A 13,462-nucleotide genomic window follows, 5' to 3' on the forward strand; every position below is an offset into this window, starting at 1 on the left:
CAGATTTTGTAGATAGAAAAAACACACTAAAAACTCCATCTTCCTCAGCAGGACACACGCATAATAATAAATCAATCTCTATCTCAAGGATGGCATAACAAACATGGCCTTAAAATGTATATTAACATTTCACCTAAATTAAAAACATAGTAAAATATGAATGCTAAAAAAAAGATCTACATTCAAATATCAATGTCTAAGCCATCTAACCACTGAAGCAAACAGTTATCCCAAGGAAAATCTATCTTGGATTGGAATTATTATATTTCATGTATATTAGAATCACAATTACATGTTTATGTGCAACTAATGGCAAATACCTATCCCTTCACGTTGCTAAAAATTCCTTATGTAGAAATGACCAATGCTTTTTGCATTCTATTTCAGAAAGAAAAAAATAGTCCTAAAAACTAGTCATGCTTCTGAGATTTATTTATTGTAACGTATAACAAACCCCAAGACCCAGCAATATTGTGTATGATTTTTTTAAAAAAAAGAGAATTTTGGCATTATATTCAACTGTTTTCTGCACCAAGACTATTTATGTATGCCTGCTTTTAAGTTGTTTTTTTATAAAAGAATCACAAATAAGGAACATTTAAAATAATGTTTTTATTACAAAATTCTGCTTATTATTTATGGTGGCTAGAATTATGCAGCCGAGAAATAAAACATCAAGGCCAATGATATTCCATACAAAATCAACACATTACATTGAAATAATCAACTATGAATTTGCTTTTATATATAAGAAGCATAATGTACTTTCTTCATCAATATTGGATATTGTTTCTTGACATTATGTTCTCCTCCTTTCTCCAGGGTCGCTCGCAGTCGGTGCTGGCAGGGGGACAGAGGTCGACCCCGAGGCCTCTCGTTTGCGGAGTCCCTCAGGGGTCGGTCCTCTCGCCTCTCCTGTTCAACATCTACATGAAACCGCTGGGTAAGATCATTCGCAGCTTTGGAGTAGGGTACCATCAGTATGCTGATGACACCCAGCTTTTCATCTCAACTCCAAACAACATCAGTGATGCCCTCGACGTGATGTCCCGCTGCCTGAAAGCGGTCCGGGAATGGATGGGGAGGAACAGGCTTCAACTGAACCCGGACAAGACTGAATGGCTGTACGTACCGGCAAGCCAGGATACTCAGAACATCCCATCCCTTAACATTGGGGACAAGTTACTACCACCTGTTGATAGGGCCCGCAACCTGGGTGTCCTCCTAGACTCGCAGCTCTCCCTGGAAGATCACATAGGAGCTGTGACCAAGGGGGCCTTCTCCCGGGTTCGACTAGTTCGCCAACTACGGCCTTATCTGGACCTGGATGCCTTACGTACAGTCACTCATGCCCTTGTGACCTCTCGCCTAGACTACTGTAACGCTCTCTACATGGGGCTGCCCTTGAGATCCACTCGGAAGCTTCAACTGGTGCAAAGTGCAGCGGCACGGACACTCTTGGGAGCCTCCCGATACTCCCATATCACACCTCTCCTCCGTGCACTGCACTGGCTTCCAGTTGCCTTCCGTGTGAAGTTCAAGGTGCTAACAATGACATACAAAGCCCTACATGGCATGGGTCCGGACTACCTACGGGAGCACCTTCTGCCAATGTCAACACCCCACCGCCCTGTGCGCTCCCACAGAGAGGGCCTCCTCAGGGTACCACCGCTCAAGGAATGTCGACTGGTGGCGCCCAGGGGGAGGGCATTCTCAGTGGGTGCGCCAGCCCTCTGGAACTGCTTACCAACTGAAATCCGGATGGCCCCCGACCTCCGCACCTTCCGGCGCGACTTAAAGACTTACCTATTCCAGCAGTCCGGCCTGGCCTGATAGCTCTGACAGCTCTAATTGGGGTCCCAGTTTGTTTTGCTTTGATTATTGTTTTTCAATACTGTTTCACTTTGTTGCCTGTCCTACTCTGTACACCGCCCCGAGTCCCTCGGGAGAAGGGCGGTTTATAAAAACAAATAAATAAATAAATAAATAACCTATATCATAAAACAAATTTCTTGGAATTAAGGTAATTGGGAGGTATAACCATTTTTAGAAGATATGGAAGTTTAGGCAAAATTTGGTTACTGTTTGTATCTGACTTGCCAAGTACCTCTACCACATTTTGATTTCTTGCTGATGGGAAATGAATATCTGCATTCACCTTACTGTAGTTGTCAGGCAGATAAAACAAAAGAAAAGCCCATTCTATTTGCTTATCATTTTCATTTTCTTAATAGGACACTATTTAGCCAATTGAAAATTCTGCAGATATCAGGGGAAATAAATTTGAAGCTATCCAAATCTCATTTTTACAAATAATACAGTTCTGAAAATGTGGAAATATTTTTTGGGTTAGATTGCTAGGACGTGTAACTAAATTTTGCACTGTGGAATACCAGTCCTTTCATTCCAGATTCCTTAACAGTGAGCCAACCTTCTTTTGACTATTAAGGATGATCCACATTGGAGACTCCTAGATCCCTTCCTTCCATTTCCTTCCTTCCTTCCTTCCTTCCTTCCTTCCTTCCTTCCTTCCTTCCTTCCTTCCTTCCTCCCTTCCTTTGCAATCTATAGTTATCCTAGCTGCCTTCTGTCCTGAAAGAGACTCAGCATGGAAGCCCATAATAATTCACAAGGTGGAAATCTGGTTGTATTTTAAATATTCATTGTAAAGCTATTAACTGATAGGTATTACAGATGAATTGGTCAGATCTGATTGTTTACCCTGATTTTATTGTCTTTCTTGGTGCTAGGGAATAGTACTGTTAAAGAAGTATGGTGATGAAAAAAATCACAGTGATGAAAGAATTACTATATACCGGGAATTTGCAGAAAATTGTAAATTAAAAAATGACTTTTCTTTCTGGTAGATTAAAGTTTTGTTTTTTTATGGACACTTAAAGATTACAGTCTTCTCTTAGATTATGTAGATTATGTATTAACCTGAAATGCAATTTGTGGATTTCATTTAATTTTCACATCACAAGGAGAAAAAAAAAGACCTCTGTGTATAATGACAATAACCCATCAGGCAAAAGGTTTGACTGGAACTCTAGGCCTAACAACAACTAGTCTTTATTTTAACATAATATATGCTCATTTGGAGAAATGTTCAAAGGCAGAACTCCTCTTTATGTTATGGTGTTAAGCAGAACTTTTAATGTACTGTTATCAGCTGTAGAGTGTACATAGCTAATTATTACATACCATGTGTAACACTATGATATAAAGTAGGACCCTTCTCAAATCATGTACTCAGGATCAGTTTGAAGGACTGCCCATGTGTAACAGAACATTCTACTTAGGACAGAAATCACAAATTTCTCCAGTGTTTGTTTGGCTAATTAGCAGTTCCATGAAGAACAGTGCTGACATTGTTCTGGTAAAGTTTGTCCCCCCCCCCCCATTCCCCTTAAGCTGCTCTTAGTTTAGATGCAGAAAAGAGATAAATTGCTGTTGCACCACCATCATTGCTGCTGAAGAGAAATAGCAGGTTTGGAATGGATGGGGATGGAATTTCATAGGGAGAGAGCAGGAGATGAAAGGGCTAAAAGTAAGCTTTTAATATAACCCCTTTGTAGCTTTCTCAGATGGGATCTATGAACATTTTGATTTATACAAGGAGAGGATATCCACTCATGATAAGGCTTAATGTTGAACCTTCGTACTGCAGATCCTTCAAAGAAGGTCTTGTCTTTTGTCCAATGGAGGCTGAAATTAAGGGGACTAATGTACATATTTATCTTTGACTCTTTCCCATGCTCACCATAATAACTTTGCATTTTGACAACTGAGACCTCTGTCAACTAAATAAAGCTGTCAGAGCTCCTACTCATTCAACCTTTTGAACAGAGGTTTCAAGTTCTTCCAGTGTTTTCAGATTGTTTTTTTGGCAAGCGAACTCTCATACTGAAGATTGAGCTAGAAATACTCATGGGAAAAATAAAATATTGACAGACTTGGAGTTTCTGAGGGTGGCATATTCTTTTTATTTATTTGCTTTTATAAAATACTTTCATTCCTCTTAATACCTGCATAGTCTTGTGACAATTTGTGTGTGCCATGAATTTTATGTAATAAGTCACATTACGGTAGTCCTTGACTTACAACCACAATTCAGCCCAAAACTTCTGTTGCCAAGCAAGACAGTTATTACGTTTTGCCCCATTTTATGATCTTTCTTACTAGAGTTGTTAAGTGAATGACTGCAATTGTTAACTTAGTATCACGGATGTTAGCAGAATCTGGCTTCCCCATTGACTTTGCTTGTCAGAAGGCCGCAAAAGTGATCACATGACCCTAGAATTCTGGGAGTTGAAGTCCATCAGTCATAAAAGAGCCAAGGTTGCCTACCCCTGGCATAGAAAGTTTAAAAATAAATAAAATTAAACAATATAAAGGAGACAGTAAGATGTTAGATCTGTAAGCAGATCCACTTCAAGTTTCCCCATTCTTCTATTCAATAGAATCCCATGATGGGGCAAGAAAACAACATATTTAACATTCAGTCTTTTTCTTCTTTGTGGGTTTCTCCATTATTCTTTCCCCGTCCTTTTAATTTCCAGTCCTAGAAAATGTACTAGTGCTATTTGTTATAATAAATGGCTGCTGTTGCAGAAACAATTTAGAATGGGAATATAATGGAAGGAAAAATGATTACTGGAGGTATCCCTCGCCCAATTTAATTCAAGTACAATTATTGCCTCCTTTTACATCTGATCAGAGCTGCCCCATTGTTTGGTTTATTTTATGCCTTAGATCCACATATTATTATAAATTACAAGCTTCATTTAAGTTGCAAGTCCATAAATTAACAGTAGACATTATATCACAAGCATACACACAAACACAAACACAAAACACACACACACACACACACACACACACACTATTGACAGATAGAAACAACTGTAAAAAATGATCTAGTGAAAGGCTGTCCCTTACACTATGATGCCATTAAATTTCCCACTTTTCATTAAATCTAATCATGTTGATTATTGCATGCAATTTCATTTTAAAGCCAATTTCTATGAGGGGAAGTTTGAATGATTACTAAACATTTAAAGAAACAAACACATTGTTTTAATTAGCAATTTGTGGATAGAAACAGTCTTAGCAGCAGTATGCTGTTTCTGTGATAGTCATTAAATCTGACGTACAAAAATTCAGTTCTAGAAAACTTATAAATGGGAAGCTAGCAAGAGATTCTAGTCATTTTACAGTAACAAGAAAGCTGTAATGATAAGCATATACGTGTTTCTGCATAGACTTTCTCAAGTACACAGTGGCTGCATTTTCAGGTATACCTACCTTGTAGTAGCTAAACATTCAAACTATTAGTTATGAATAGCAAGCCACAGAACGAGGTAGTACGATGCACAAACTACTTCTTCAGCAAAGCAGCACACTACATCAGCAAATTCTTTGTCCAGGTGGTTGGGGTTCATCTATATAAATACTGCAATGCATTTATAAATCTTTATACATCTGAGTTAAAATGTATACAGATTTATACATTTTTTAAAAATTATGCCACCCTAAAAATATGTACAAATCTTATTCATGTGAAATATACTTCTAAAAAGACTGTTCTTTGCAAACATTAAAAAAGCAATCTCATCAATGCCTTCATGTGTAAATAACAATTTGCTACACTCATATCTTCATTGTATCCTTTAATTAGAATTTGTAAAAACTTCATCATTGGCTGAGGTTGCACGTGCTTGTCAAGCTAGTATCATTTTTATATGTTTATGGTCTTTTTTCTAGCTAAGTCAATGTCTCTTTTTAAAGTGAATTAAGTTTCAGAACCAAATGACAAACTGCATTTTTAAAGTGCCAACAGTGGGGAAACTAACTCAGTTAACACCAAGAGGTTAATAAATACACTTGTGAATGTTGAAAACTTGTACCCTAAATGTAATTAATACTATAAACGTATTTGGTTTAGTCACACATTTATGGTTCAAATTTATTTTATTAATACCCTGACTATGCTGAAAGATCCCTTTTAATTTATATTATGATTCACAGAACCAAAATTAAAAAGAGCAGGTTTGATAGTGGGATTTTTTCCAAAATGTTTTCAATTCCGAAAAGCTCTAATTGTAGATTTTAAAATCTATTCACATATTCTAATTCCCAAGGTTGTCTATGAAGAAAGAAAGGCCAGCAGTTTACCAATGTAATATAAATATGAGCTATATATTATATTACAAAGATAATTTTGTACGATATACTACTCCAAAATGAGGATTTAGAAATGTATTGTTATTGTAGTACTCATGCATTCTATGAAGAAAATGCCTTTTGGATGATAAATGCTCATAAGCAGGTACTCCATGGTCTGAGAGATAGTAAAATAGCAGCATCCATCAATATGGATTGTTTCCAGAATCTCAAAAGCAAGATCAAGTTGGCCAAATACATAAAAGTTAAAATGGCAACCAGAAGTTAATATGGACTGAGGTTCCTACTAGGTTCCATGATTAGAGTACTAACCCAACTTGATTGAATTGCAAGTCCCAAAGATCTTTCAATAACACAGAATAACACAAGATCTTTCAATAACACAGAAGAATGCAACATGCATGAAGGACACAAGGATGTTAGTAAAAGAAGAGTCAAAAAAATCAAGAAAGTAGCTCTGATTTCTAATTTTTATGTATATCACAATGCAAATAAAAAGGGGGTAGGATTTTGAGCAGGTGGTCAACTTTTGTTTATTTCCCTGTGGTTGCATTGAAGGCCACCAACTTGGAGAAATCTGTACTAACACTGCTGTCTGTATTCTTCACTTTGTGGGCAGCTTAGATACAGTTTTAATTCTCATGTTATTGAGATTTTTTTTTAAATTCCACTGCTATAATTTTGCACCTAGATTCTTAGACATAAGACAACAGAACTTATTTACGAGAATATAGATTGCCCTGTGAAAGAAGTAGCTGTATCATTATACTCTACAATAACACTGTTTTGACTGAATAGCAAAAGGCAGTATCAAAACCAACACATCAGATGTGATATTTCTGCACAAAAAGGTTATGGAGACTCATTGATTTAAAAATAAAGAACAGAGAGAAACTGAGAAAAAAATCCCATTCAATGAGTCAGTAAATATTCAGTAAACAGAAAAGGTTTACTTTGAAACCTGCTGTCCTGGTTACCAGCTTCTCCTATAAATAAGATTAACTGCCTCCACTCGCCTTAAGCACAGTTCAAATATAACATAGCTATAATGGATGTGTGCTAGCTAAAAGCTTTGGCAGGAATTATGGCTGTGAAGGAGTTTTTTATCTGCCTTGTTTAGGCGTATTCTTCATCAAACCGTGGGACAGCTACCAACGTTTATTAGCAAAAAGCACAAGCTGTATTCCACAAGTGATTTTGATATATTTATGAAAAACAGTCAACGTGTTGAACACAGAAACCTGTAAGTTTCAGACAGTTTGGATTCAGTCTCACAACTGAAATTTAATGAGCTTAAAGAAGTCATTTTTAATTGTAGTTCTTGGGCTGGTAGTGCTTTATACTGACTCGTTTTAACTTACACAAAGGAACTTACATGATGGAATATTCTTCTGTGCCATCCCATCCCAGCAAATAAAAACTAGGCATCTGGGAGAAAGGAAAGGAAGGCTGAAACAGAATCTTAGGTTATTAGCTTTCTGAATGGAGGGACTTGGTTTATGTAAGAAAAAAAAACCTTAATCTCAAAGTACAGCTTCATCATCACACAGACTTCTATGTTCATATCCAAACATATATTACGTTGGTGACTAAGCAAATGCTTTGGATGCATAAAATCTCAAGTTCAGTTTGATCAGATAGAACCAAAAATCACTCCTGTCAGAAATGTGGATATATGCTGCCAGTCTTTATAGACGTACAGTTGATTTTTTTAAAGGAAGTTTTGTCACTTTTATTATCCTTGATACACTAGAGATAGCATTCTTCAACATGGCAGATGAACTAGAATTAAGTTGTCAGAGTGTCCAGTTTGCATAATTGTTTGTTGTTCCAAAACTTGGGTGATTCCAGGTTAGGAAAGGCAGTTTTATGCTTCTGTCACATAAAATTTTGTGATTCGAGTCACAAGTATTCAAGGTTGGTTACGAAGCTCAACTAAAGTTATTGAGGTCTACAAATAAAGCATCCACTGTTTTTATTCATAATTCTTCATGTTCTAGGATTTATTTCAAAAGAGAATTATTTGGGCATGGAATGAGCTGATAAATCCAACTTTAAATGGAGGACTGCAAAAAAGATCTAAAAAGGTCCAGGCTACTGTAAATGGCCACATTAATATCATCTAGAAGAAGGGCAAAAAAAAACAAGGAAAAATGAATCCATAACTCAACAGCCTTTGGTTTAATTAACCATTGGTATCTCACTACTCAACAGCCTTTGAAAAAAGGTGTATATTTTGAATGGAAAGACCTACCTCATAAAATTCTGAGACAGATACTCTAAATCCCTAGTTACCTAAAATGCAGTGATATACCTAAGTACAAAGTAATGCCCTGTGATTTGCTCCCACTACAGCAAATGCCTCTCACAGCATTATGCTAAATCACATTTCTTTTGGAATTCATTTTTTTAAAATCTTTACAAGAAAGGCAACTCATCCTTATACATTTACATACAGTATTATCATAGGTCACAGAAAACTGTGTACATACTCTCCATAAAAGGACATATTTCAAATAAAATAGTTATGACATCACCAAACAATATTGTTCCTTCTTCCCATTAGATGTAATTTCTGCAGACCCCAATTTTTGTACATAAATAGAAGAAAACAGTCTTTAAAATATTTACATCCTATAGGATTTCCTGTGAGTGAATATTTCTACAGCTGTTTTTAAAGTTGTGTTTAGTTTTCATTTTCTCTCCAGCCACGGGCATTCTTCCCAAATTTATATACCAGTCTCCGTCCATCTACACGCTCAAGAATTTCTCTTTTATAATAATATCTGTTAAAAGGAAATGATGAAATCAGATACATAAAAACTCATTTGCTGACCATTTCCCTTTTAATTTTACTTGTAATTGGACTTATCATATAAACTATTTTCTCATGAAATCAGAAAATAATCTGGTATCTCATCAGGTGTTGAGTTACTAACACATCATAGCCTTTACATAGGCCCATTGCATACAAGGTAGAATCAATGCAAAGTTTATGGATATGTTCTAAGGGGATTGCCACCTTTAGTCTTGGATTGGGGTGGCACTGCATCAAACAGATCCAGTATGGAATATGGGGTTCTCCTGGACTCATGAATTTTGCTCAAAAAGCCGGTGACAGTTGTGGCCAGGAGGGCCTTTGTACAACTGCAGGTTGTGCACCAGTTATGCCCTTTTCTGGACCAACAATTCCTACTCATGGTCACTGATGCCTTAGTCACTTCCTGTCGTGACTATTGCAATGTGCTCTACATGGGACTGCCCTTGAAAAGCATCTGGAAGCTCCAGTTGATTCAAAATGCAGGGGCCAGCATGGTTTTGTGCAGACCTCAATGTGTCTGTCTTATGAGAGCTCCATTGGTTGCTGATTTGCTTCTGGGTACAATTCAAGGTGTTGGTTGTCAACTTTAAAGCTCTTCATGGCTTGAGACCAGGTTAGCTAAGGAATGGTCTCTTGCTGGTCACATCCACCTGACCCACTAGAGTGGGAAGGCAAGGAATGTTGCAGGTCCCATCCCTAATGAGGAGAAGGGCCTTCTCCATGGTGGTTCCCTGCCTTTGGAAGATCATCCCTTCAGAAATTAGAGTGACCCCCACTCTATCGTAAGGCCCTGAAGACTTGGTTTTTCCAGTGGGCCTGGGGAACCCTGAGTGGAATGGAGCCCATCAAATGGCTTATCTGACCATGTGTTGTAGCCTTATTGTTTTTTATTTTTATTGGGGTTTTTTCTATACTGTGTTTTTTATTGTTTGTAAGCTACCTGGACTTGCTGTGAGCAAATAGGCGGCTATATAAATTTTCTAAATAAATAAACAAAATGGTTTTTTTTTAAAAAAAATCCCATTTATTGAAAGAAAACTAGAAAGCATATATATCTAAAACCTACAGTTACAAATTACACCCACTGAATGCAACATCCCTTGAACGTGATATGCAAGTTTGACTTTATCTAAGGAACTTTGGGCAGGAACTGAAACTGACCCAGGAGCTGATGCTGTTCCTATATTAAGGGGAAATCATATGATTAATCTCTGAAGTACGACACACAGATCATTATATTGAGAAGCAATCGCAACTGTAAATGTTTCTGATGATTCAGGAAGACTTGCAAAGTCCGTACATGCCACTTTTGTGGGACTTAAAGACAAATGGTGAGTCATTGCTTAGTGAAGGAGTCGACACTTTTTCATAACTGACAAAATCTCTCTGTTCATGTAAAGACAATTTGGCAGTCTTTCTAGCTATATAATGTGGTTTTCCAGGTTGGCAGGGGGAAGGAGCCCTCAGAGCTAGGGTCATAGAGTTCCTATCTTGCCACATCAAACCAACCAGTGTCTTTCACTTGGATCAGAAAAAAAATCAGGAGGAAAATAACTTGTGCTTCATACTACTTTACATTTTAAAAACTCCCCTGTGATTTCAGCATACTATGGATCTTTGCTTTGTCATGCAACCAGAGACTAAAGACTGCTGGGGTTTTTTTTAAAAAAAGCAAAATGTTCCCCTTTGTTACCTCATGGCACGGCTGAGTTTCTCATAAGTCATGCTACTGTTGTTCTTCTTCTTTCCCCATAGCTGAGCCACTGCCTCAGATTTTAAGAATCGGAAGATGCCTTCTGACCGATCCTCCCATTTTATCAACCCAGGATTCTTCTCTGGATGAAGGAGAATGTCTCTGATAAATTCCCACAAGTGAGTTCCTCGAGGAGCTGTAACGAAATAATGTTCAGAGGAAACATTATTTGTGTTGAAAAACAAAGGGTATGAATTTTAAGAAATTCCTAATATTTCTTTTAAAAGGTTCTCCCTGTACTTTCTTAGTCTGATTCTGAACCCTAGAGTTAATCATTGGAATTTGGGGGAGGGGGGTGTCAAAGCAGGAAATTGACATCAAAATTGCAGCCCCACCCCATTGTACATGCACATATTAAGGCAGAGTCTGGATCTCAGCATTAAAATCCCCACCTTGCCTGTTTTAACCCTCCTGCACACCTAGCTGAACCTAAACCTTAGTTAATGTAATAAGCTCATATTCTTAACTCAAAATTGTTCATTTATCACAAAAGCTATGTCAGCAGTGTTCCTATTCTGTGTATTTAATTTAAACATTAATGTCTCTGATATTAAAATTTAGGTTTTAGGTTTAAAAAAAATGCCACACAATCCGATATTGAAAATATGCTTCTAAATTTTAACTTGTTGACATAAAAAACAAATTAAGGAATGACTGTTTTTATGCTACACACCGGTGTTTCCCTAAAAATAAGATTGGGTCTTATATTAATTTTTGCTCCAAAAGACACATTAGAACTTATTTTCTGGTTATGTCTTATTTGGTGGGGAATATGGTACTAAATGCATCTGTCTGGCTAACAATCTTAACTGGGGCTTATTTTGGGGATGGGGCTTATATTACAAGCATCCTGAAAAATCATGCTAGGGCTTGTTTTCCTGTTGGGTCTTATTTTCAGGGAAATACATTAGTTTAAAAAGTCAAATATAGTACATTATGGAAGATGCAACCATACAGTGAACTGGGATCAGTTAGTATTAACCTTGATTAATTTTTCTCAGGTTTTATCTTCTTAAATCTGTTCAGGCTGCTTGATTAGTTTGAATGTATTATGTAAATTTAGAAAATTCTATAATTCACAAATCAAATTAAATACGTTGCACGAGTATAGCCTGCATTTGAAGTTCCATTTTGTTTTGTTCCAGAACAAGTGCATGAAACTTGATTTCACAGACTCACCACATTTTATAAATAAGATAAGCTCATTTCAGGGTTTTTTTTTTTTAAAAACTTGGCTAGCACCAATGGAGTTGAAAAGAAATGTGGGAGAATTTTAGCCCACAGGATGCATATACTCAGAAACAGAGAGCCACCCAAGAAACAAAGTTCAATCCTAGTTTGCTCTAAACTTAATGAGAACTTCAACAATACTAACATATATAATCCTGCAATCTTTAGGAAATCATTCTTTTTCTCATCTGATCTGAGCCAAAGGGGAAAAAAATGAAATTTATCTTCATTCATGTATATTCTGAGAAGTATTTAAAAGAAACATATAAATAAAGTTTATTTGAACAATCCAATCTGACATATAATGATGAAGATGCAAACTGAGAATCAGAGAGCTATAGCATTTAAAGAAATGGTAGAATAAAATAAAAGTATTATTTAAATTATTTTTCACTCCGTAATAAGGAAGAAGGGTGTTTTTAGTTCTCCCAAGAACACAATTTCTGAAAAGGCCTAATAATAACAATATCATCATCATCAACAACAACAATAATAATTTTATTTTTTAGATATTTCAATATTTACAGTGACCTTTTCATGCTTGTTCACAGCCTGCCCAAAATACTTTATTTGCCTGAAATAGATCACTAGATGGCAAATGACAGGCTTAGCTCCTATAGTACCAAGACTAACCATGTATCAGAATTTTACAAGTGTCCTCCATGAAAGAAACATAATCATTGTTTTCATAATCATCACTTACTGTCCTTTTCCATTTCACTACATTCATTCAAGCAGTGCACACTGATTCTACCTCATCATTAAATTTCCTGGCAAAGTCACATCTTAATATTAGTGCATTGGGGCCACATTTGCCAAAGAGAAACCTCAAGAATCAATGGCAGAAACATATATAGTCCTTTCCCCTCTCTATTTGATGTTAATTCCAAAGGGGAAAATATTTGAGGAAGGCATCTTGCCTAATTACAGATTAGACACGCTTCTGTTGTTTTTATTCAGTATACATTCCATAAGTGTTTAACGTCCCCCTCACAGGGTAGAAATCCAAGAATAGCTGTCTTACTGTGTTTCTTGTTGTGTGATTTTGGAGGGTGATCTTGTGAAATTTTCTTCCCTTCTGAAGACTCCTCTGCAACAGAAAAGGAAATCAGTTCTTGCCTCTATAGATCTGAATCTCTTCTAGAGATGATGATACATTGAATGTACCTAAAATATGTCCCATACGATCCTCAAGACCTCAATTGGGAGCAACATAAAACAAAACAGTCTTCAGTAATTTCAGCAACATTTTTTTCAAGCAATTAGGGGTAACTCAATTGCCCCTACCTCAAAAAAAATTGCAACTTTCACAAAGCATCCAACATTTAAAATATCTGCAAGTCATGGAAAAGGTGAAACCCTCTCTTCACAATGACAACCCATCCAAACTTCATAGAATCATAGACACCTTGAGTTCAATTTCCTGCTTAGTGCAGGAATTCAAATTAAATCTAAATCCACCTGAATATATT

At 36.6% G+C, this 13,462-nt stretch overlaps 1 protein-coding gene across 7 annotated transcripts in view; it reads right to left on the reverse strand.

The window, feature by feature from the left end:
- Positions 1-631: 631 nt before the first annotated feature.
- The window catches only part of EHF (ETS homologous factor), a 46,086-nt gene continuing 33,255 nt past the window's right edge, over positions 632-13,462 (reverse strand). For all 7 annotated transcript variants that reach the window (XM_083348595.1, XM_083348594.1, XM_083348592.1 and 4 more), the window contains 4 exons: positions 13,015-13,080; positions 10,701-10,896; positions 1,992-8,972; positions 632-812 (listed from right to left, as the gene is read on the reverse strand). In XM_083348595.1, the coding sequence (XP_083204721.1) occupies positions 8,873-8,972; positions 10,701-10,896; positions 13,015-13,080 (362 nt within the window). In that variant the 3' untranslated portion in view covers positions 632-812; positions 1,992-8,872. The remainder of the gene's footprint in view (positions 813-1,991; positions 8,973-10,700; positions 10,897-13,014; positions 13,081-13,462) is intronic.

The sequence above is a fragment of the Vipera ursinii genome (genome assembly GCF_947247035.1).
Source record: "Vipera ursinii genome assembly, chromosome: 1".
Lineage (NCBI taxonomy): Eukaryota > Metazoa > Chordata > Lepidosauria > Squamata > Viperidae > Vipera > Vipera ursinii.